This window comes from Eurosta solidaginis, chromosome 3 (assembly GCF_040869045.1).
Source record: "Eurosta solidaginis isolate ZX-2024a chromosome 3, ASM4086904v1, whole genome shotgun sequence".
Lineage (NCBI taxonomy): Eukaryota > Metazoa > Arthropoda > Insecta > Diptera > Tephritidae > Eurosta > Eurosta solidaginis.
The window spans coordinates 169,795,346-169,821,800 of record NC_090321.1 but is presented as its reverse complement, the minus strand read 5'-3'; the positions used below and the strand labels follow the sequence as shown (position 1 = coordinate 169,821,800).

The 26,455-nt window shown below is 37.9% G+C and overlaps 1 protein-coding gene across 7 annotated transcripts in view; it reads right to left on the bottom strand.

The window, feature by feature from the left end:
• Positions 1-25,969, bottom strand: part of Cyp301a1 (Probable cytochrome P450 301a1, mitochondrial) — a 101,032-nt gene extending 75,063 nt beyond the window's left edge. For 2 of the 7 annotated variants that reach the window (XM_067773829.1, XM_067773836.1), the window contains exon 1: positions 24,621-25,364. In XM_067773829.1, coding sequence (XP_067629930.1) covers positions 24,621-25,012 — 392 coding nt within the window. In that variant the 5' untranslated portion in view covers positions 25,013-25,364. Of the gene's footprint in view, positions 1-24,620; positions 25,365-25,833 lie in introns of those variants that run through there. The other 5 variants (XM_067773835.1, XM_067773831.1, XM_067773830.1 and 2 more) reach the window with 5 other exon arrangements.
• Between the last annotated feature and the right edge of the window lie 486 nt (positions 25,970-26,455).

Below are 26,455 nucleotides of genomic sequence, written 5' to 3'. Positions count from 1 at the left end.
ACAACTGGAATGTGGAAGATAAAGTTGCCGCGCTCTTCGTAGCATTGAAAGGACCAGCTGCCGAAATCTTACAGACTATTCCAGAGTACGAACGGAACAGTTATGACGCATTGATGGCTGCTGTAGAACGCCGTTATGGAAGCGAGCATAGAAAACAGATATTCCAAATTGAGTTGCAAAACCGCTACCAAAAAGCAAATGAGACATTGCAGGTATTTGCTTCAGATGTTGAAAGGTTGGCTCATCTCGCAAATGCGGACGCACCTATGGAATACACCGAGAGGGTAAAAATCCAGAGTTTTATAAACGGCATACGGGACGTAGAAACGAAACGAGCGACATATGCAAACCCAAAACCCACATTCGCAGAAACGGTATCGCATGCTCTGATTCAGGAAACAGCGTCGCTTTTGTGTAAGCCAGTCTTCAAAGCACGCCGTGTGGAAGTAGAAAGGCCAGAGTTGGTAGACACAATTTTGGAAGCACTAAAGGGATCTCAACAGAAGAATGCCGCAGTTATTAAATGTTTCAAGTGCGGCAACCCAGGTCACATTGCACGTCATTGCGATCTTGGTCCTAATAGTTCCAACAATGTGGGTGGCCGTAAACGCAAAGCTGGCGGAAATGAGCAAGAGCGTGTCGAAAGTAAAGAACGAAAACTTGCCCCGGCTGTTGAATGTCCTGTGATATCTGTGTTGCAAATTGGTAGAAAATCGAGCAGTCTTACCGTCAGAGGCAATGTCGATGGCAAGGAGCGTGTACTGACTGTAGATACGGGCGCATCTCATTCCTTGATTCGATCTGAATTAGTCAACAGGAGAGTTAAACCGTTACCTGGAGCAAGGTTGCGTACGGTCACAGGCGAGTATAACCAAGTCCAGGGAGAAGTGATATGTGAAGTACTGATTGGGAAGGTCATGGTTTTACACAAATTCGTTGTGGCGGAGATCGTTGATGAAGTCATATTGGGAGTGGACTTCTTGGTTGACCATGACATCAAGATCGATATGCAGGAAAGGGTGATGCTTTATAAGAACCAGGATGTGCCAATTAACTTCAGTCTGGAAAGAGGTTTCAGCAGTAATCGAGTACTGGTGGAGAAAAGTCGACAAAGGCCACGAAAGTCAAAGGTAAAGGTCGATGAAACGAATGGGCCAAACAAAGCGAAATCAAAAGTACCTGCGACAAAAACACCGGCATTGACAAACCCTAATGGACGCACTAAAACAACTGCAAGAATTTTGCAGGAAGCATGCAAGGGTGGTTTCAAGCCATCGCGCACTTCTGTTGGGAAACGGCGGAACGATATTGTCAAGCCAATCCGTCAAGCGCAAGCTCTGCGAAGTAGTTCATTGGTCAAACAACAGAGTGTGAGGAAACGACTAAGGATAATGAGTAGTAAGATCAAACGCAGGTACAATGAGAACAATAATTCGGAAGGGTTCTTGGAGGGAGATTTGGTACTGTTAAACAACCCTCACCGGCGGAAAGGTGTTCCAGCCAAAATTCGGTGCATTTGGGAAGGCCCGTACAAGGTTGTGAAGAAGATCAGTAATTCCATCTACCGCATACAAACCATTGGGAAACCACGGAGTAGAAGAGTGGTACATTTGGCGATGATAGCAGCGTTTAGATCGAGAGATTTGTCTGATCGGGACGATCAGACTTAGGTGGAGGGCAGTGTTACGAATATTAGCAAAACTAAGGAGTGCTGCCAGCTCTAAGCCGATCTAAGCAGTGACGTGAATGCACATCAATAATTCAATCATTATGTATCTACATAAACGAATAAATAATTGCGTCTACACATATGTACACATTCCGACGAGCAACATTTACATACAAGGCAGCAAGAGATGAGATGTCACACACCGATGAATTTACTTATACGCTTATGTGTGTGCGGGAGACTGTAAACTACAAACACATGCATATACCTTATCTGAGTTGTCACAAGAGAGAGCAATAATTTGTGCACGTAGTTGTGGCTGGCGATTTTGTAGCCGAAACAACTAGTAACTTCTGGAAATCGAAGAGCCTAGAAGTATGCAGCGTAAACTATAAAAGCGGCGCCAGCGAGTAAGAAGTATTCAGTTTGATTTGAATTGTCAAGCAGTTACGAGTAAGACGATATCTAGCGAGCAATAGCACTATTATTTTGAAAGTCAGTTTCCTTTAAGATATCAGTTTGGTTATTAAGCTATTCGTTGCACAGTTTGAGTGTTATTGTGAAGTACTTAATAAAGGCCATTTTTCCATCATTCAATATTGGAGTTATTTATTTAACAGTTTAGTGATTCGAACTTAGCAGAGGATTGCAAATAAGAGGATTTACAAGCAAATTCGTTACAATAACAACAATAACAAATGCACTTTAAACATAGGGACTACACGTAGTCTTACACCGGGTAAGTTGACAGCTTCGTATGCCTTAGTTACGCGTGGTGACGACACTAAACGTTCTTTAAAAAGGAGCAACAGCAAACCAAATATAACATCAGGGGAAAAACCTTTTGAAAGTGTTAATAGTGAATGTGTTCGACTATTCGGTAGCAATATTTCTGATTGCATGAAAAAAATAGCAAGTTTTTCAAAAACCTACAAAGAGTTGAATAATGATGATGAAAAATCAATAGCTCTCTTTGGCCTTTTAACAGAGTTAAGACTAAATCATGGGCAGTAAAAAATTAAAATGCATGTTCATAAACGTGAACTCATTAATATCTAAGCACAAAAGACATTTCTTTAACCTCTTTTTGAAAAAACATAATCCAGACATAGTACTTTTAGCTGAACATCGGCTGAACCCAAAGCATATATTTAACTTCAAAGGTTATAGTTTTATCACTCAAGTAGATAACGCCAAACATGTAAGGAATAGAAAGTCCACAAGTAGTACTGCGACCGCGATTTGTATAAGGGAAAAATATAAATATGAATTGATCAAAACTGCTGATACCATCCATTTGGAAAAAGTGGCAATAAAAATCTTTTTCGAAAACGATGAAGAAATCTCAATAGTATCTTTATACAATCGTCCATCAGACTTACTTCATGTAAGTGACCTTAATTTAGTATTGGAGTCTCTTAGCACAAGCAAAATAATTATTGGTGGAGATCTTAATGCTCGGCATCCCAATTGGGGGGATTCCCTGACAAATAACAACGGAAGAATACTGAACAACTGGCTTCAACTATGCCTCATTTTAAGCTTAATACCAACAAAGCATCCCACTAGAGTAACTAAGCACACGGCTTCATACTTAGATATCTTTTTAGTGACACCCTTTGCTGGAATTTATTTTGATGAGACAAATGGATACATGAACTGTCTAAAAACACACGAATTTTAATCAGATCATAGTGCAGTAGAACTGATAATAGAATCAGAACATAATATACTTGATTGCCAGCCAACCGAGTACTTCAATTATGAAAAAACTGATTTTAAACACTTTAACAATGTTCTTCTAAACAACCTTAGATCAAACTTCTTACCAATCAATTGTAATGCATCTCGAAATGAGATTGACAATTGCATTATAAATCTTAACAAAGCCATTGATTCAGCCCTAAATTCAGGAGCTATTCCAAAAGTGAAAGTACGCAACCGTGGTTTGATAGACCTCCCTACAGAAATACTTAAACTAATATCTGAAAAGAAGCGCTTACGCCGCGCCGCCTCAAGATGCGTGGATCCTCAGCCCAAAAACACTCTTATGGCTATCATTCGCAATCTCAATAAAATAATAGAAGATCGAATTCGGATACATGAAGACAGATATTGGGCAAACTATTTTGCCAAAATACGTATGAACAACAAAACATACAGCAAAATAAAAGGGCTATGTGGACTAAAAAAAAAGTCAGAAATTCCAGACTTGATAATTAATCGACAAAACATTGATATTGACTGTCCTTATGCAGATCAAAGGAGCAACAATCACAGTAACAATATTGTCCTAACAGATAATTTTCACAAAGTAAATGCATTAGCTTATGCGTTTGATAAAATACACCTTCAAAACCAACACATGGGAGAGGAAAGCTTTTCAGGCTTCGTTCAAAACAGTGTGGCAGAACTAACTAACTATAGCGAGCCGATAGTACATTTTTCAAACGCCATTACAGCGGACGGTGAACTTAATGATATCGAATCTGAACAGCGACATACATTTGTAAATGCTAAGAAAATTTGTACAATCCTACAATCAAAGAATAATAAAAAGAGTTGTGGTGATGACGGAATCTCAAATTTCCTACTCAGGAAAACAACGAATGATTTCTGGAAATTTTTAGCTCTCCTTTTCAACCATTCGCTTAATTTAGGATATTTTCCGACACAATGGAAAACTTCAAAGGTAATCTGTGTGCCAAAACCAAACTCTAACCCTGATTCAGTCTTTAGCTACCGCCCAATATCCCTTCTTTCAAATATAAGTAAACTTCTAGAAGATTTAATACTTGAAAAAATTAAAGAACACATGGAAGAGCGCAATATTATAAAAGACCATCAATTTGGCTTTCGGCCATACCACTCGACGAATCATGCATTAACACTGCTCTCTGACTTTGTATGCAGTAATCTAAACCGTCGTCAAGCAACCATTCTAGTAAGTCTTGATCTGGAAAAAGCTTTCGACACAGCCTGGGTCGAAGGTATTATATTTAAAATGTATCGATATTTTAACTTTGATAAACATTTATGCAAAATGTTGCTCAGCTACTTAAAAGACCGTGCATTTTACGTAAGTGAATATACACATAATTCTATGATAAGAGACGTTGGCGCAGGTGTGCCCCAGGGGTCTTTATTAGGCCCTTTCCTGTATAACATATTCCTAGCCGATTTTCCCAATCCACCAGTGGATACTATAACAAACAATCCCGAAATAAAAGTTATTATATACGCGGACGATATTCTAATACTGGGATCTCATTCGTGCATAGCTAAAGCCAACGAAGCAATTAACTTATACCTTGGCCAAATAAATATATATTTCCAACAATGGAAATTAAAATTAAATGTCGCTAAAAGCGAAACTATAATTATTAAGGGAACAAAAAAAAGTTTGCTTCCAAACGCTCGTAAGTATGAACCGCAAATAAAAATTAATGAAATAAATATAAACAACAAAGAGCAAATAAAATATTTGGGAGTATTATTGGATAGCAAATTTACATTTGCGAGACACATAGATTTTATATTGGCAAAAGCAAAAAAAATGTTTTTCGGTTATTCCAACTTAATTAAAAGGCAGACTGGCCTTTCAAACTGTATTAAATTGAATATATATAAACAAATAATAAGACCAATAATCTCATATGCCCATCCTATATGGTTTAATATCTCATCGAGCCAAATGGAGAGACTCAGACGATTTGAGCGATATATCTTGCGACTTTGTAGCGGGCTCAACCGCCAACCATACAGAACGGGCACCTTCAGGAAGAGAATTTCCAATAAAGTTTTGTATGAAAAATGTAAAATTTCACGAATAGATTCTTTCTTAATTAAATCCTCAGATAGATTTGTTGAAAGAATGACATACTTAGAAAACGAGTTGATCAGTAAATATTTGTCAAAGCAAACAGAAATATCTTTACCCTTGAGAGAAAGATACTTATCTCCAATATATTTAAAAATATTAAAAAACAATTGTCTACTACATAAAAATAACAAAGCAATTTACTATCATAGACGTTACAAAACCTATAATACCAACGCAGAAAATTTAGTTTATAGTACAGACCAATATATAAAGAAGTAGCTTTAAGTTACATTCTTAGGTATCTAAAAACATTTTATATACACACATATCCAGATAAAATATTAGCATATCTTCTTTTAAGCCCTTTTTGGAGGAAAATTAAAAATTCTTAAATAATTCTTGTCAAAGACAAATGTATAAAAAGAAATAATCATAATCTATTTTATATAGAAAGTAACAGAACAAATTTGAAACTCCTAGATAAATACAAATGTATGTTAGGATAACACTAAATAACTAAATTTTTAACATAGGTACGTAAAATATGTATGTTAATGTGATTTTTGGGCAATAAATAAATAAATAAATAAACATAAAAGAAGTGATAGGCAGCAGTCCAGAAATACGAGACAGATTCGGAGCAAGATCGAGAGTGCTACTGGCAGCGATGGACGTCCAAAACGCTTGTACTCAGCCAAGTAGAATGGCAAGCTTGAGGCGCAAGAAGAGAAATCCGTATCTAACCTAGGCAATGCTTCAGGGTCCAAAAACGGTTGAAGATAATAGTTGGATCACTTCAGGTTTCGATGCTGGGTCTTGATCTCTGCTATGCTTATTCACACTCTCTTTCGTTCGAGCAGCAAACTGCGAGCTGCCACAGTTTGCACTACACCTGGACAGCTTAAATAGCAATCTGACTGAACAGGGTTCCTTAGTCGGCGGCAGAATAAACGCGGAACATCATTGCTACGAAGAATCTGAGGAGTGCAACGTTTTGAACAAGGTGGATGCTTCCATCAGGCTTGGACTTCATACTTTTATACGGTTCAAAAAGTCGGGCGGATGAAATTGAATGCCAGAAGTACCGAACGGCTTTAGCTTCGGTACAAAGCAGAGAGCATGGCAAGTTGCTTCAGTTTACCACACGGTTTATGCGAAAACTATCCTGTTAGTTACAGTAACCAAAAATATATATTTTGTTTCTGGGGAAAGAAACGAAATTTAAGGCGTCGTATAGTAATGTTATTTACACACCACCCATGGTTAAAATGATTACGCAGAGGGATAGAATTCTATCTGACCCAATTCTTAAGCGGGCACGGTTACTTCCATCAATATCTCCACCGAATGGGAAATGTTATTAAACTGCAGAGTTACAAATGACGTACGCCACAACTTCTTTGAAATAATAATGGAACAATGAAGTGGCTACAAAGTCTGGAAAAGCTCCAACGTAGAAACGAACATTAAACATTCCAGTGTAGGGGGGGGGGGGGGTGGGTAAATGGCACTCAGACGGTAGTAGGTTTAGTGCGGTAAAGTGCCACAATGATGGCTTTCGATGCTTCCTCCTCTTCAAACGCCTTCTTTGAATGCGATGGAGCCTAGAATAGATGTTTTGCGACCTTTACCCGACCAGTATTGTATGTGATATTAAGTGATCATATGAGAGTAGTTATAGACCTCACGTAGCGCGCTTTCGTATCTGAAGGAATGCCAAGCGCGGTCCCAGGTAATAAAAATTAAGCGGGTCGAGGTTAGGCTTTCGATTAGCTCTTTAGAAGAAGATGAAGAAAGTTCAACAGAAGAAAAACAGAGACCCACAACCGCATTGTCTACCAGTTATTGGAGTAACAACAAATATATCTTCCAAGATGTTAGGGTGAATAAAAGTTGGTAACATGGTTTCATCGACGCGTTTTGTTTCAAAGAACCAATAATTTTTCACCGTTAATTAAAATTCGAATTCGTTAGTTACTTCAAGATTAACATGTTGAGTGTAAAGTTTATGATAGTCAAACTTAAAATAGCAACAAGTCTGATTGAACCCAAGGCACATTGGTGTTGTTGCCATCATACAATTTGAAGGGAACGGAAGGTGGCCATAAAAACCAAATACGAGTTGAAGAAGCAAAGCAGAAAAGTCAATTTTTGAGAAAGCGGTCAAGTTGAAGTTCACATTGGCCATTCATTGGAAAAGGCTTGGTTTCGTTGTTGCTGTTCTTCGTGTTACTGCAGCGTGTATTCATTGTTTTCTGTCAGTGAGTTTATTGCACTTTTATGACTACGCTCAGTAACTTAGTTAATAGTATGCATAATGGACGGATGCCTACAACTTCGCTTTTATTGCAAAACTTGTATTATAATTTTCGATGAGTTGGATGCCAAATGAAGTTGTGGAAAGGCGCCAAACTGAACTGAGGGAATGCTAAATAGAGGTGTTAAAAATGTTTATTTCAGTTAACCTTGAATTCATTTAACATAAAAATAATGCCACACACATAAATATGCTAATTATGTTAATGAATAAGAAAAATATTCAATGACCAAGTAGGAATTAATATCTATTTGCGATGCATTTGTTGGCTATTTTGTTATTGTTATTCCGAACAAATTTTAAATTACTAATTCGTGTTCAAATACATAAATAGGAACATTAAATTGCATATAATTGTCAATTTGTATTCAAATTAAATTATTTATTTAATAAAAAAAAAAAAATTAAAACTGTTTAAAACAGAATGTTTTCCAAGGTCAAGCGCTCAAGTTAGGGATGTTGAAAAAAATTGGTGCTTCGAAAATATCAAATATTTCATTGCCTACATTGAACTATTTTCACCCGAAGTATGAATTTTCGATGGAGTGGGGAGATTATCTGCGTCTTAACGCAGATAGACGACGAGTACCGAAAAAAAATTAGTGATGAGCTGTACGAGCTTTACGCAGAGCAGCCATCAACATAGTCCAATGAATTAAAACCATACATGTTAAATTCCAATTAGAATTAGCAATTGCTGCAATTGGTTTATATTCTCTAATTCATTAAACAATTAGAAATAGTTCAACTAATTCCCATTAGCTAATTGAAATTTTTATTCTAATGGAAAATCTAATTGCAATTAGTTGCCATTACCAAAAAAATTGGGTTACCTTTACAATTAGAAATCTAATTGATATTCAAGTAGCTCGAATTAGAATCAATTCTTTATATTTATTTACATCATTATTCGTTCACTTCAATAATTCTTTGAAAAAAAAATTATTTTTATCAAAATAATTGATTCTAGTTCGAGCTAATTGAATATTTAATTGCATTAGCAGAAGTCAATTAGATTTCTAATTGTAAAGGTAAACCAATTCTTTTTGCTAATGGCACTAATTGCAATTATATTTTCCATTAGAATAAAAATTTCAATTAGCTAATGGGAATTATTTGAACCAATTCTAATTATTTAATGAATTAGAGAATTTCGCAAATGAAGGTTAATTAGCAATCATTATAATGCTTACTTAACATCTATGATTAAAACGCAGAGGCTACACTGTCTAGGCCATCTTGTGCGAATGAACGATGATGCTTCGGCTGAGAGAGCATTTTTATCGGGACCCGCCTATGGAAGCAGAGGAAGAGGGCTGTCCCACTCCGCTAGAAGGATCAGGTGGAAAACGATTTAAATTTTCTTAGTGTGACCAATTGGCACCAGCTAACTTAGCGAATGCGCGACTGGCGCGCCTTGTTGGACGACCATAACCGTTTAAATGGTTAACCGCCATTTAAGTCAAGTCAAGTGGCAAGAAAGGGGGCTTTGGTCCTACAATCGGAAAATCCGACCGCCATGATGTAACTTCTCCCAACGGTTTGCCTTCGCCGGGCCTTGCATGCAGTGACTGTGATCAGAACCTTGTGGCAGAAAAGTTACGTATAGGAAAGTTGCTGTTGCTGTCTAAAAGCCGCTGACAAAACAGCCAATTGACAATCACTCCACTCGGATCGCATATCTGCTCAGTGAGAGCAGAAGTCGAGCATTGAGAACACATTGGTTTCCAGCAACTTAGAGAACTATTCCCTCACTAGGGTAGGCACTTTGTCGTTGGTGTGAGGGCTTAGGCGAACTCCATAGCGCCCGACTATGAGGCGGAGCGGTTTAGGACTGCGCCGTTTCGCCTCACAGGAGGGCGGAGGGATGTAGGTGCCCAAGAACCGCCAAACCTCTAATCCAGGGTGTTATGCGGACCGTGCTTATTGGACGATTTTCAGCCAGGGGATATATTCGGCTTTATTCGACGGAGCCTTTCGAAACTGGGCCACCTCGGGAAGTATTGATGGCATTACCACAGTAAGGGGCGCTGCTGTGGCGGACGGTTCTTTCCCCGTATATAATACTGGACCCCCGAGCCCGCCTTGTCGGTCAGGTGGTCGTACGACGAAGATGAACGACTCAATACCTAACTATAATAGAAAGGAATGATAAGGGGAGGACTGAGTCGCAAGCAGAGGACGACAAAAACTCATTAAGCTATGTGTCGGACTCGGGGAGCGAGAGTAGTGCTGATTTAATGAACTCCGTGTCGGAAAAGCATACAAATGAAAACGGAGTAGTAGAGTGGAGAAGCGGAGATCGAGCGCTTGGTAGGTAGAAGTAGGTCAAAAGCAGTTTAAGAGGTTTGCTGCGAGAAACCCTCGGTCCTGCAACCGGTCTGAGGAGGAAGAAGAGTCGAATGGAAGAATGAAGAGGCAACGTTCGGCGGAAGGGGACATGCCTGCTTTCAAGAGGCAGAAAGGACCCAGTTCCAGAGCCGCGAGGCAGGGCAGCTGCCTAGACAGGACAAGTAGACCTAAAGCTGTAGGATATATGGACCCCACTAGCGAGCTAGCAACTACCTCGAAAAATGCAAGTCAGAGAGAGGACGTGAAAAGTGGCGAAGGGCCAACCACAGAAGTTGTGTGAAGACGATAGCGTGCGACAACATCGCGAACTTGCGGTGGCTGAAGGAAGGCGCAAATCCCCACTGTACCAAATGTTAAAGTGTGGATACGATGCGTGATGAAGTCGGAGGATACGCTGCGACTTCTGCAGAATCAGAATCCGAATATGCCGACATAGGATTGGAAGGCACTTTCTGTATCTCGGCCTACGGAGGAAGGCCAATTCTACATATTCCAAATAAACAAGCAGGCGGAGCATATATTGTACCCGCAGCTTGGCAAAATGTCCTGGGATACAGGAAAAGTTTAAATGCGACTCAGAAAAAGAAGGCCCGAGGATAACAATCCTTATGAGCTAGAAGTGGGCGAATTCGAAAAGGATCCCGAAAGCCGAAGTGAAAAAGGACAGGTGGAGGATGTGAACGTCACCACGAAGGTATTAAAAGAGGACCAACAGCAAAATGGAAGGGGGAACACCCAGCTCAGCGTTTTAGTTCGTTTGATGCAGCGCGAGCCAGGAGCCGTGGCTCTCATCGGGAGGAAAGGTTTCTGCACTCATCGCGCGCGGATTTGGCGTTTACTACGCGCAAACGGAAGGAAGGGTGCGAACTGCAGTCATGGCAAGCAGAAAGCTGCATTCATATATGCTGCCTAATTACACTACTCGCAGTGGTGGCCGTCGAGCAGAAGAAAAAGCAGGCTTTTATCCTGGTATCCTGCTACATGGCCCATACTGCGGAGGTTCCACCGATGTGGGCGAGAGGCTAGTACAGGACGAAGAGAGCAAAGGGCGGTTGGTCATAGGCGGGGATGCAAATGCGTGGAACTAAATCGTGTTCTGTTTGGGCACGCATGGTGCGTTTCTCGACATATAACCAGCTTTCAACCACGGAAAAGAAACCTGCCAGTATGCTGATGTATCTGAGTTTGAGTTACAAGCAAAACTTATACGGCTTTACCAAATTGATTGAAAATGAGAACCACACCAGTTCTGTAAAGAGTGGAACTGAATTCGAAGTCAAAGAGGCTTCAGAAAATGCATATCCTCATCGTTCGATTCTTTGATATGATCCGGTGAAATATATTTCTAGTAGCAGATTTACACCGCGATGATGTATTCTACTCTAAGTGCGTTCAACTGCTGGCGTATGCTGATGATATTAATATCAATGAGCTCAGCAAAAGCGCGGAAAGTTCTATCTTCTTAAGATTGACACCCTCGATTTCGTAATGCCAACGGTGCGTATCGAAGAAAGTTTAAAAATTAAGTAGTTTAACGAATAACTCAAAGGCCGTGTTACACAACTGAGAGAAGACGATCCGGCTGAAAAAGCATATCTTTCGGCACCCAAATCTGGAAGCAGAGTAAGAGGGAGACCTTCACTAGGATAACTACAGTGCCTTGTATCGCAACGCCAAAGCCGCTTAGCCCCTAAACGACAGTTAATGAAAATGGTGAGAAGGGTTAAAGCGACAGCCGGTACATTAATAGATTTTAGATACATAGAAATTTTAAATAATTTCAAAAGTGGATTGGCAACCCTTCGAGTGTATTTCTGTCACGAAAAAACACTCTTATTAAATTCGTTTACTTAAAACAGTGAAAACTATTTCTTTGTAGGAAAAATTTAAAGTACTGGAAGTAATGTTGGTAGCAATCACATGGCGGTGTGTATATTGGGCACATCATTTTTACAAATCAGCAAGTGACACTGCATGCAGCGGTATAGGTCGCAAACAGTTTCAAAATTAGCCTTACGGGAGCGAATGCTTTTTGTTGCACCAGGGAACAAGAGTACGGCTACCTAGAAGATTCGGCGAAGATACAGCCTTACGCAGAATGCTATTTATGATTAAAATTAACAACTTGTACATCGCAAGTAGAAGTATCTCAGCGTACGCAGTAAACGAAAGTTTAACTAGGTTCCACTTTTAACCTTAGGAGCGGGTTTTCAGTGCTAGTTTAAGTTAACTCGAGTTCAATGCCTTTCTTTTGGCTCCTTTACTTTTAATGAGTCGTACAACTTTATGTAGGTAGCCAAAGTGTAAGCACTAGTTTGGGAATAACTTTAACCACTGTTCAAATTCGTACTTAAAACAAGTAAGGATTGGACTGTCTTCGTCTGTGCCATATATATACCACCGATCTCTATGATTTTTTAGATATATGCTATATACGTAAGCATTTGGTGAAATTTGTAAGCTTCTAGCTGTTCAATAGGTGTAGAAATTGCGAAAAGTTTCTTATCTGAACAGTCGGTTGTGGGGGATACCTATATGCTATATATACGTCCGATCTCATCCATTTTTACAGACAATGATACGTGCAATACTCGTGTGCGAAAGCATTTGGTGAAATTTGAAGCTTTAATCTGATAGATTGGGGAAGATATGACAAAAATCCTCTTTTCTGAAAAATCGGTTGTATGGGGGACATATGCTATAGTGGTCCGATCCGACAAGCTCCGGCAAAAATCGGACACCTAAATATACTCCCTTACCAAATTATATCAAGATATCTCAAAAAGTGAGGGACTAGTTTGCATGCAAACAGACAGACGGACATGGCTAAACAACTAAGCTCTTCATCCTGATCATTTCGGTATACTTAATGGTGGGTCTATCTATTTTCCTTTAAGGATTTACAATTTCGAGATTCGTGACGAAGTTAATATATCATTTCATTTTCATGAAAGGTACAAAGAGCTTAAGCATGAACAACTGCCAGCTTAAATTCGGGTATTTATGTATTTAGTAAAAGTCTGGATTATTTGAAACTAGTTAAATAATATTTTTCTGACCAGGACGGTGTTTTACTGCCCGGTAGGAGTTTTGTGTATGCTTGTTTGGCCATGCTTTGTATAAATTCCTTTTTTCTTTTCAATATAATTGCCGTCATCTGCAGCAGAAAACCGCGTCTGCTTGCACGCGACTGATAATAAGATTCAATTTCATACAGCAAAACCGGTAAAACACTAAAACTCGTTGGTAAAAGTGTATACCAAATTATATACTCGTACAAACATGTGCAAATGCAAAAAAAAAACAAAACATTAATAAATAAATAAATAAATTTAGCATGAATGGCATGTAAGTTTAATGTGTTTGATAGAGACAAAGTCAAAGCAGTAATAAAATGGAGTTAAATAATTTTTATTCACTTCCTTTATAAAATTGCATCATAACGCAACGGAAATTGTGCCTTAAACGCAGACATAATGTTGATAAATTTCGATTTTCAAAGTTTTATAAAAACTACTATAAACAGCTTATCAACCAGAAAACTATTAAGGTAGAGTGCAATTACCGACCCCTGTTTTTAAGGACATACCTTCCGCTGCGTTTTGATCTATGAATATAAAGGAAGTGTTTAAATTTTGTGTATCTCCTTTTTATTTCCCCCTTTTGGTGCACTGCTTGGGTGCTATGCATGAAGTTTCAATTCAGCTTAATGCTAAGTCTCTTAAAAATGGATTGCAATTGCAACTGAGGTGTTGCTCTCTTTTCAGATCGATTTTTCTTAATACGGCGATCCGATCACCACGTGGCGGAGCTCTTTTTGATAAGTATTGCACGCCTTTTGGACTCTGAACAATGTTTAAAATTTCATGAATATATCTTGCAAGGAGGCTATTTGAAACTCAATCGCGAGTTTCCAAGTACTTTATGAACAATTTCGATCGATGCGCCACCAAGTGGGCCGTTTTTCTTTTGTTAAAATACTTTTGTGCCTATGACTAAGTATAAGGTTTCAAATTACTAGCGCAGTGTGAAGTTATTTAAAACCATCGCAAGTTTCCACGAGTTCGGTAAGGATTTTCTAAAGATCTACAAATATCTCGCTGCGTGATACATCTAATGAAATTTTGTTTCGTTAAAATTACATTATAATAAAATTGTAAGTAATGTTCAAGTTTAAAGCCTCTAGCACTTTAGAAAGTGACCTAAATAGCGATCTTAATATTATTAATCTCATATAAATTTTTGAATTTTTATTTATTCTGGACAGTGCGCCACCTAACGGACATTTTTTCCTTTCAGTTTACTGTCACGTTGTACTGATCTGAGGTTTCCGATTTCCAGCTTCGTGGTGTGGTGGTAACGTGGTGCGCCTACCATACCGAAGATCCTGGGTTTATGTCCCGGGTAAACCAACATCAAATATTTAGAAACAAATTTTTTAGTAAATAGTGTTTCTAAGCAGAGTCGAACCTCGGCAGTGATTTGTCAAATACCCGTAGTGAATTTCTGCCATGAAAAGCTACTCAGTGAAAACTCATCTGCTTTGTAGATGCTGTTCGGAGTCGGCGTAAAATATTAAAAGGAGCACGATGCAAAATGGAAGAGCAGATCGGCCTAATTATCTTCGGAGCTGTATCGCGCGTTGTATTTATTTTTATTTTATTTTCAAAATTCTAGCTCCACGTGAGCTTACTCAAAAATCCATTTGCAAGATTCCCCATACTGACACTTGCGAACAAACACAAAATCGATCTAATATAAAGGAAGTGAAAAACAGACACATCTAAAAAAGCAAATAAAAAAATCAAAATTTAAATAAACTAAACACGAAAATGAATTGAGGTCAAGTTGAAGAGCTACATCAACAACTATTCAGTGACTTCATAAAGGGCAAACAAATCCATTGTTATTTAAAATTATGAAGGGCAGCATATTGCCGGGGTGCATAATGAGGGCAATGTCAACAGCTTCATTTGAAATATTTAGGACTAAATTGAATTTTGATTTATGCGATATTAATATGCAAATGATGTTAAGACGGAATGTGGAAGAAGGCGTAATTCGCACGCGCCTGGAACTGGGTTACAAAGCTGCTGTTGTTAACAAACCTTTAGTTAGCGTTCCCAAAACAGCCGGTTTTATGTAATCTCTACAACAACAACAACTTCTAGTCAGATAAAAGCGGCCCCATATGACTTAGAAGTAAAAGTTTTGAGGCGTTATGAAACTAGTATGCTTTCTGTTAAGATTTGATGGATCTATTTGCGCTTCTGGTATGCCTCAATATTCATATAAAAATGCTTCCAATATCATTTCTTCACTAAGAAGTAAAAAACTTGAAATCGATAACTTGAAAGTTTTGTAAACAAGGACGTATTGCAGGGAATTAAAATTCGTGTCTCAGTAAGCTGATTAAAATGGTGTTAGTGACTGGAGGGATATGAAATTTTATTTCGTTTTCTCAACTAGTATAGACCTTGAATCGTGAACTATGGAATAACCATCAGACACCCAAATGTGGCAGTAGCCGATGTTAATGAATCTGAGGCACTGCGATACTGCAACCTTCTGATACCAACCCGACTGCAGCGGGAACAATTCTTTTGGCCCCTGGAACTCTGCGGATTTTAATGGCTTCCTCCGACAAGCATGCTGGCTATCATTGAGACGTCTAACTTATCTGTTAATCCTTGATCCGAAATTTTTAAATTTTTGTTTTTTCGAATAGAGTTTTGCGAGGCAAACTACCTGCGGGTGTCAAAAAATCTTCCACACTCTTTATTTGCCCGATGCAAACACCTCTCTCTGGAATATTCCAAAAATACATATATCAAACTTCTTCCACGAATAAGGATTTCAATTAATTCCTTATCAGCTTACAGTTGTAGTTCTAGGCAAGCGTGGTTCTGCGTTGCAATTCTTTCTTAAATTATTCCCTCTGATAAATCTGGTTCCCAGTCGCAAGAAATCCAAATAATCTACCCACATTAATCCTTGATGCCACTTGAACAAATGATTTTTGTCAGTCCACAAAGAGCTAATGTACTTTAAAGCATATCACGATGAATGGAGTGATGAAGATGTGAAATCATCGCAGGGTTTGGACACTCGTTCTATGATAATTAAAAAAAAAAATAAAAAAAAAAAAATTATTTTCGGCATCCCGTAAAAGCCAACCTTTTGATCTATGCTATCTTTATCTAATTTTTATACTCAACGTGTACTTGTACACAATGATGTTTAACTTAAATTGGATAACAGTAGTTCGTAATAGCATAAAGGAGTCGAGATAGATATATATTTCCTTTATCAAAATTATCAGCATCGAAAAATATTTTGTAAAGGCCATATCTGTCCGCCCGTCAACACGATGGCTTGAGTAAAAATTCAGATATCCTTAAGAAATTTGATATACTGGATCATCTGAATCCAGAATGGATTTATATTGAAAATAGGCGAAATCAAGCTATAGCCACACCCACTTTTCGATATAAAATATTTCGAAGAAATTGAAAAAATGCGATAATTCATTTCCGTGGCACCGCTTTCATATACTTACTTAATTAATTGGCGCTTAAACAAATCTAAGGCGCGATAACCTCAGAAGAGATTTAAGGCCGAGGTTCTCTTCCAATTTATGTCGTGCACCTTTTAATATTTTTTACATATTGGCGGGACGGGACCTAATTGTTTTGCGCCGATTTCGAACGGCATCTGCAAGGCAGAGGCGTTTTCACTGAGAGCTTTTCAAGGCAGAAATACACACGACGTGCTTGCCAAACACTACCGCTTTCATGTAGAAAAAGAAAATAAAAATAAAAGAGTAAATGTAAAATCTGCAAGCCTCATTTGTGATGACTCATTCAAACATATTTAGTTTTTTCTTTTTTTTTTTTTTATTTAACGCTCTATAAACGCTTCTCATGCCAAACATATATACGTAATTAACTATAATAAAATGTTGCAGCTATTTGTGAGATGATTCCCATTTTTTTAATTACACTTGAACATATCCGCAGTAAAACTTTATAGTTTAATGGCATAACAAATAATATAAAGCGTAAGCAAAATTACAATTTGAATTTGAATTGCGAAAGAAGTGAAAGCAAGTTCGTGTCTTAAGTCTTTTGTTGAATGTATTTTATTTGGCCGAAATTAAAAATTTAGTATTTTTCATTTTCTCTGTGCTACTATTATTATTTTGGTTATGAGAAATTAGTAAAATAATAACGTACTTCAATTTACGGCAAGACAAACACATACTTAAATATTTACGTATGTGTGTTGTACGTGTATAAAAAATACATTAAACGACTAAGCTGACTTTATGGATAGTTGAATGCCGCAGTGTAAATCTATTTAAGCAATGCTTATCACTAAAAATTGCGTCACCATACGCACAATGATAATATCGTTGACGCCGCGGTAAAAGCTACTAACTCGAATTTCCATTAAAAAAGGATTTTTTAATACATGAGATTTAAGGTCCCATACATAAAAATCAAGATGAAGAGTGGTCGATTAAGCGATGTCCATATATGCGTATATCCGTTGGTGTAAATGTTTGACTATGTCCAGAATGAAGTGGTAATGGGTATGGTGGAAGTCGGAAGACATCCCAAGTGTTCTTTTTATTTAGAAAAATGAAACAAAATGTTATAACTCATTACCTAATGTCGCACACCAAAGCTCATAATCTATTGAAGCAATTATATTCCAGTATTGTAGAAAGATTATTCAATCAAAAGTTGGTTAGGTTAGTTTTAACCGGAAGTGTCCATAGTGTTACCAGAATTACTTAGTTTGGCGACCAAACGGAAACCCCTAATAAGGTTCCAGGGCTTATATTTGGAATAGCCCCTTCCTCTTGCCAAATACTAAAAATTTTCTAGAATCTAGCTCAATTGCTGTCACGAGATATGAAAGATCTGCAATCCCTAGTAGCTGTAGCCTTCCCCTCGCTAGAGCAGCACACGAACACAGAACGTGCCCAGCCGTTTCTCCCTGCAGCTTCTACTTCCTACATATGCTTTTACTGACTAAGTTTCACCTAAAATCATATGACGTCAGATGGCAGTGTCCAGTAGTATGCCCATCGTGAGCCAAAGCAGCTTTATGGGCCTAATGTCGTAGGATTTGCACATGATTTTAGAAATTTTGCAGCCTCGCGCATTTCCTGCTTGAGGGACCCTGTCTCCTTTTGGCTTCTCCTATACGGTTTGGGATTTTTCGTTACAATCTATCCCTTTTATGACTGGGAACCCAATTAAGATGTATGATCCAGGCTGAACGAAGTTTCTGATTACTTCTTTGTATTCCATCAGCCTGCTAAAGCTACTTATTTCTGTATCGACACAGTAATCAGTAGACCCGTCGTCTTCCGTAAATTTGGAATCACGTGCATAGTATATTTTACCATTTCCCCACCCCAGCGCCAACCCTCCGGCTCTATTTCGGCTCAAAGATCTCTTTCCCAGCTCATTCCCTGGACCATGCAGTTCGTTCGAACTTTATTAGATATTGCTATACTGCTATGGCAATATGGCCTGCACTGAAGCTGCCAAGAGGCCCTAAGTCTTTTGCAATTGCTAGCGCTATACGCAATAACATTCATATACATATGTTTATACTACTAACTTTCCTTTAGTGTAAGCATGTTGGGCTGGAGAGAATAATCCTTCATTCATAATTAATTTAATATAAACATCTATTAATTTCTCTAATTTTTTGAGCAGGAAAGATGTCAAACTAATAGCAATATATTTATGTATGTTTGTTTAATGGTGTGTTCAGTTTATACTTATATTTAAGAATTCCTGAGCTTAACACCGGCTTATAATAACTGAATTTGAATTATTATGTTTTTTCTAAGAGAAACTGAAAAGAAAGGAACATTTACTGGCATATTGCGATGGACCACTTCGAAAACCGCCAACGTTATCATGATCAGGCAATTTTGTAATGTTATCAAAGGTTTCACCGGGATTCGAACCGTGAATCACTTGGTGAAACTGCAGTAGCCTTTAACCTTTAGGCCATCCTGCTGGTATTTGTTTTCATGCTTAATTCAGGTTTTTCTCATTTCTACACTAACAACACAATTAAGACATTCTGTCTCTATATTGATTTGTGTGCCATGTAGATTTGTTTTTGTAAAGTTCTTCTTCGTTGCGAATGAGAAGCTTTGTCAACTCGGGCTCAGTTGTACATATTTATGTATGTTTGTTTAATGGTGTGTTCAGTTTATACTTATATTTAAGAATTCATGAGCTTAACACCGGCTTATAATAATTGAATTTCAATTATTATGTTTTTTCTAAGAGAAACTGAAAAGAAAGGAACATTTACTGGCATATTGCGATGGACCATTTCGAAAACCGCCAACGTAATCATGATCAGGCAATTTTGTAATGTTATCAAAGGTTTCACCGGGATTCGAACCGTGAATCACTTGGTGAAACTGCAGTAGCCTTTAACCACTAGGCCATCCTGCTGGTATTTGTTTTCATGCTTAATTCAGGTTTTTCTCATTTCTACACTAACAACACAATTAAGACATTCTGTCTCTATATTGATTTGTGTGCCATGTAGATTTGTTTTTGTAAAGTTCTTCTTCGTTGCGAATGAGAAGCTTTGTCAACTTGGGCTCAGTTGTACATATTTATGTATGTTTGTTTAATGGTGTGTTCAGTTTATACTCATATTTAAGAATTCCTGAGCTTAACACCGGCTTATAATAACTGAATTTGAATTATTATGTTTTTTCTAAGATAAACTGAAAAGAAAGGAACATTTACTGGCATATTGCGATGGACCATTTCGAAGACCGCCAACGTAATCATCATCATGCAATTTTGTAATGTTATCAAAGGTTTCACCGGAATTCGAACCGCGAATCACATGGTGAAACTGCAGTAGCCTTTAACCACTAGGCCATCCTGCTGGTATTTGTTTTCATGCTTAATTCAGGTTTTTCTCATTTCTACACTAACAACACAATTGAGACATTCTGTCTCTATATTGATTTGTGTGCCATGTAGATTTGTTTTTGTAAAGTTCTTCTTCGTTGCGAATGAGAAGCTTTGTCAACTCGGGCTCAGTTGTACATATTTCTGTATGTTTGTTTAATGGTGTGTTCAGTTTATACTTATATTTAAGAATTCATGAGCTTAACACCGGCTTATAATAATTGAATTTCAATTATTATGTTTTTTCTAAGAGAAACTGAAACGAAAGAAACATTTACTGGCATATTGCGATGGACCATTTCGAAAACCGCCAACGTAATCATCATCAGGCAATTTTGTAATGTTATCAAAGGTTTCACCGGAATTCGAACCGTGAATCACATGGTGAAACTGCAGTAGCCTTTAACCACTAGGCCATCCTGCTGGTATTTGTTTTCATGCTTAATTCAGGTTTTTCTCATTTCTACACTAACAACACAATTGAGACATTCTGTCTCTATATTGATTTGTGTGCCATGTAGATTTGTTTTTGTAAAGTTCTTCTTCGTTGCGAAAGAGAAGCTTTGTCAACTCGGGCTCAGTTGTACATATTTATGTATGTTTGTTTAATGTTGTGGTCAGTTTATACTTATATTTAAGAATTCATAAGCTTAACACCGGCTTATAATAATTGAATTTCAATTATTATGTTTTTTCTCAGAGAAACTGAAAAGAAAGAAAAATTTACTGGCATATTGCGATGGACCTGCGATGAAATTCAGTTATTATAAGCCGGTGTTAAGCTCATGAATTCTTAAATATAAGTATAAACTGACCACACCATTAAACAAACATACATAAATATGTACAACTGAGCCCGAGTTGACAAAGCTTCTCATTCGCAACGAAGAAGAACTTTACAAAAACAAATCTATATGGCACACAAATCAATATAGAGACAGAATGTCTCAATTGTGTTGTTAGTGTAGAAATGAGAAAAACCTGAATTAAGCATGAAAACAAATACCAGCAGGATGGCCTAGTGGTTAAAGGCTACTGCAGTTTCACCATGTGATTCACGGTTCGAATCCCGGTGAAACCTTTGATAACATTACAAAATTTCCTGATGATTATTACGTTGGCTGTTTTCGAAATGGTCCATCGCAATATGCCAGTAAATGTTTCTTTCTTTTCAGTTTCTTTTAGAAAAAACATAATAATTGAAATTCAATTATTATAAGCCGGTGTTAAGCTCATGAATTCTTAAATAATAGCAATATAGTCTACACAACTTACACAACTTTTCCACGTGAATGGAATATTGCCCTCAATTTTTAAAATACTTCACATATGATTTGGATTATGTCTATACGTCCTGAAGAGAACGTTGGACGTAATCCCACTACGAAAAGCAATACCTATCACCTTGTTTCTAGTTCACTTCGTAAGGAGTAATACACCAAGCATGTACCTCCGACTGTATAATATAATGTAACTAATTTAGTGCAAATCCTCTTATTTGCAACCTTCTACTAACGTTCGAATTACTAAACTGTTGAACAAATAACTCCACTATACAATAATGCAAAATTACATTTATTAAAGTACTTCACAATAACACTTCTACTTCTCGAAAGATAGCGTGCTTAAATCAAACTGATTCCCGATTCTCAGCTTTACTTCCTTTTATACTCTGTAATGTCTCGTTCGCATACTTCTAGGCATTTCTATTTCTAGAATTTTACTACTCGTTTACCAGCTATAAATTTCTCAGCTATAACTACAGATGCACGATTTTTATAGCTGCTCGCATAGCCCATGCGCGTGTATATGTGAGTGATACTTCCTACTTTGAGAGCATCTCAGATACGATATATGCATGTGTTTGTGCGTCTCTCTCCGCTGCGTGTACGTACATAATGATTGATTAGTTTATGTAGATACAAGTGACTGCCTGCTTTATTGTTGTTGTGGCTTCATTTACTTAGCATCAGACTAGTGATGTGAGTATCACTTAGTGTCACTAATATTCGTCACAATAAGTACAAAAAATCAGGTATTGTTTTTGAACAGACTTCAATTATCACAAATAAATCTGATAGCGGGGGGCTTACACTACTAAAGGATATTTCAAAACAGGTCTTACTAACTAGGCAACAAGCGTTCTGTTAATACATGGGTGATTGAATTCCTTATCCCGGTCATTAATAAATGCTAAGGCGCCTTTAGTAATATTAACAAAGCTTTGAGTATGTAATTTAAAGTAAAGTTGAGGGCCCATTCTTAAATCTAAGACAATGGTGGTATAAACTTATTCAATCTAACAGTATTCGACAATATAGTTATGGATATGGGAACAAGTTCCCAGCAAAGCATATGCATTTGACTCATTTTGTTTTGTATGGATTTGCATTTCTTTATCTTGAGTGAGGCGAAGTTCATAGAGATAGCCAACCGGACTATGCAGTACGGTGTAGTAACAATTTAACACTTTCGGAGCACGTAATTGACGTATAGTCGCTCAAGATTTAAGGAAGTTATTTAATCAACAATGAGGAAAAATAGGTACAAGGCAGCTTTCTTGGTGTACTTCAGAAAGGCGACTTTTTGCTATATTTCGAAGAACTCCACTATGTTAAGCAGGGTCGGGCGCAAGGGGGGGGTTTGTGGGTTCAACCGCACGCTCCTGGTGTTAAGTGAAACGGGGGAAAGAAGAATCGCTCTTACTTTATTAGCGCCGTTTATCGCTTAGAAAGAATGACTGAAAAAAATGACATCGCTATTTCGAAAACCGCGATTTTAGAAAATATTGATTCAGGTGAAAGCTGAACTACGATTCGTTCTACAAGTCTTTCATGGCGAATCGGGACCAAGGGACATGTATTTTTATGCTTTACCAGATTCACCACTTTTTTTCGTGGCTGTGATATAAAAGTGGTGTTTTTAGTTGCCAAGTTAGAATGCTTTTTTGGTAAGCATATTTAATTTTCATTTTAGCAATCCTTCCTATATCTTGAAAATTCTGACGGAAAAAAGGAACCGAAGTTATTGCCATAGTCCATATCTATGCTTCGAGGGAGATCTTAAAGCCACAATAGAGGTGGACGGTTGGCGCAAGGGTGCTCAAATGGCGGACGAGGCAATACATGTGTACACAGATGTTTCCAAAGTAGTGGAAGGAGTAGGGTCGGCGGTATACTGTGCTAGACCGGAAACAAACAGCTCCTACAAGCTGCCAGATCAATATAGTGCTTTCCAAGCGGAAGTATTAGCCGTAACCAAAGCAGTAGAAACCCTGGAAGAAAATAGCCCAAGCTGCAATCGTGTTAACTTTTATATTGACAGTCAAGCAGCAAATAAGGCAATAATCTCGCATAGCACAGCACCTAAAAATGTGTTAGCGTGTAAGCAGTCTTTGGAAAGAATCGGTACAGGGAGAACCATACATCTATATTGGGTCCCAGGACATACAGAAGTAGATGGGAATGAAAAAGCAGATGAACATGCCTTTAAATAAGGCTTGGTCAGTGATAGCAGATGTAGGAAGTGGGAGTTGGAGGAGGAAACGATCTAGCACGCTTTGTGCCCTGCGCTTGCCAGGCAAAGACTCCAGCTATTAAGAGTGATACAGCTGTCAGATCTAGAAGCAGCAAGTAGTTCTAGTATTTGCCAAGACGGAGTTATTTTATAACATAAGTCCTGTTTTTTGATAAGGTTTTCAGTTTGGTCGTTAAAATAAACTTCTGGTAACACTACACTCATTCAGTCTATGTGAGTTCCTCATGAACCGGCCAGTTCAACCTAACCTAACCTATTATCATAGTCCATGTAGGTCGTATTAAAAAATTAGGTACACCATTCGCCGTACCATTTTATTTTACATCACCCTTTTTTGTAAAAATGTATAGCATTCCATATCCGAACCTGAATTCCCGTTCCTCAAAATTTTCATAATCAAGCAAATTTTAGCAAAATGTATAGTGAGTAGTGAGCGAAACGTATTTGGTGTACACATGTAAGAAAATTGATCGACCTATCCTAATAGAAAGGTCGTAACTTACAATTTTTTAAGAAGGACGTATCCCAGACATTCTGTTATGGCGGTATTTCAGCGAAGTCGTAAATAAAGTCGTATCTCAGGAGACCGGTTAGAAACATTGTCACATTGTCACTGAAAGAGTTTTTTTTTTGTCAAAAAAGCTTCGAATTTAACTTAATTTATTTCCTATTCGCAATTCGCAAAATACATATGTAAATTGGTTAAAAAAAAAATATAGATTCATATGTCTGCAACTGCCCCTTTTTCAGACCTTTTGAACGCGCTCTTGCGGGTTCAGTCGTAGTAGTAATAGAATATAGCTCGCACTTCAACGATGTTGGTACAAATGCGGCCTCCAACATTTCCGCTCTGCCTCCGATTATACCGAATTCAGAGGTATTCATTAAACTTGTAGTGTTAAACTATGGCTATGTGTGATTGTCTCTAATTTTCTCTGCAAGGTATTTACTTACCGCCAAGTATTTCCCAGTATGGGTATCGGTTTGGGGCCAGGTATTTCATTGTACGGCAATGCATTCTGCCATTCGAGCGTCTCGTGCAACGCATTTTCACTGTCGCTGTTTACATTACTACTTGTTGTTGCAGCATTACCGTTAGATAAATGTGGACAGACCATTTCGGTCCTTGTCGTCGCCGCTGCTGCTGCTGCTGCTGTGGCACTGGAGTTTTTTCGTACATGCCTCTGTGGCACTGTTCTCGATTTGCTTGAGAATGCTATTTGATTGGTAATCATAATACATTTTGCTTTGTTTGTTGTTGTTGTTATGATAGCGCCGCCAGTATCAAGTTGACCTTTAGCACTGTGGCGGAACAAGTTCAATGACAACGTGCGCATATTGCTCATTTCTTGTTGTTGTTAGTGTGCAAAATAGGATTGTGCAATTTATTGCAATTAACTTTTACTTTGTCACCGGAAATGTGTAAACTAAAAAAATTTTTTTTACTTAAAATTTTTTATAAAATTACTTAGCAATTATTAAAATTCACCAGACATTTCAATTAATTGTTCACATAAGCGAACAAAAAGCGATCAAACTGGTGCCAGAGCGCGATATTAACAATAAGGTGTGAACGTAAAGAAGGAAGAATCCGCAACAACAATTATTACGTGCACTTCAAGTGCATATCCATAAAAAAAGGTGATTTGGCAAGCGATCACACTGTGTCACTGTCACTCAGCAATTTATTGTTAATATTATGAATATAATGCTTGCGAGACGTGGAAAAGCTCAACTTCAATTCAGAAACGTCTACAAGTTTTTATTAATAAATGTCTGCGCCGAATCCTGAAAATTCGATGGCCGGAAAGAATTTCAAATGACGACTTATGGTCTAGAACAAATCAACCTAAGGCTACCACAGAAATAACCAAGCGTAAATGGTCGTGGATTGGTCACACTCTCAGAAGACCTCCAGTAAATATAGCCAGACAAGCATTGCGATGGAATCCACAAGGAAGCCGACGACCTGGTGCACCTGCGAAAACTTGGCGCAGAACTGTGGATAAAGAACTCGAAGACGCAGGATATACGTGGAATGACATCACAAGAACTGCACCTAACAGAATAAGATTTAAGTCGGTGGTCGAGGCCCTATGCTCCAATAGGAGTTGAGGAGGATGATGATGATGATGATGATTATGAAAAACAATTCAGCACAAATTACAACACATTCAAGATTCATGCAATCACCATTCGGCGATTCACTTCCTTTGCTGGCGAAACCTTTTAGTCTTAACAACAAACTCGTATTCCTTCTTAACAAAATCGCTGTGTCAAAATAATCGAACCGCACTTTTCGAATGACTATCTGCAACTGATTTGAATTTTTTCTACAAATTTTTTATGTTGCCTGCAATCATCATGTTTTCGCATGTAGGAATATAAAGCTTTTTTACGTGATTCGATTTGGTGAAGTTTTGCACGATTACGATCATCGCTACACCGCTACTGTTGACTCGCGCTTGACTCTGTTTTCTGTATGCCAAATTCGAATATTGTACCGCTAAGCAAAGCTAAAGCAAGCAATGTGTGCTTGATTAACCACTAAATATCGTTTACATCTTAGTCTGAGCTTTTAAACCAGGGTTTAAAATTGTGTAGTCATAGCTTAAAAGCATAAAAGCGTAAAACTTTTCAATAAGAGTGACGTTGGCTAAGTCGCGTGAAATCGCTAACTCACGCATTCCACCAGAGTTCAGCACTCTGGTATCGAAAGAACAAGCAGAGTTCGATAGTACGATAAAACGAAGTTGAAAGTTGGAAACCGAGCTTGATGAATGCAATTC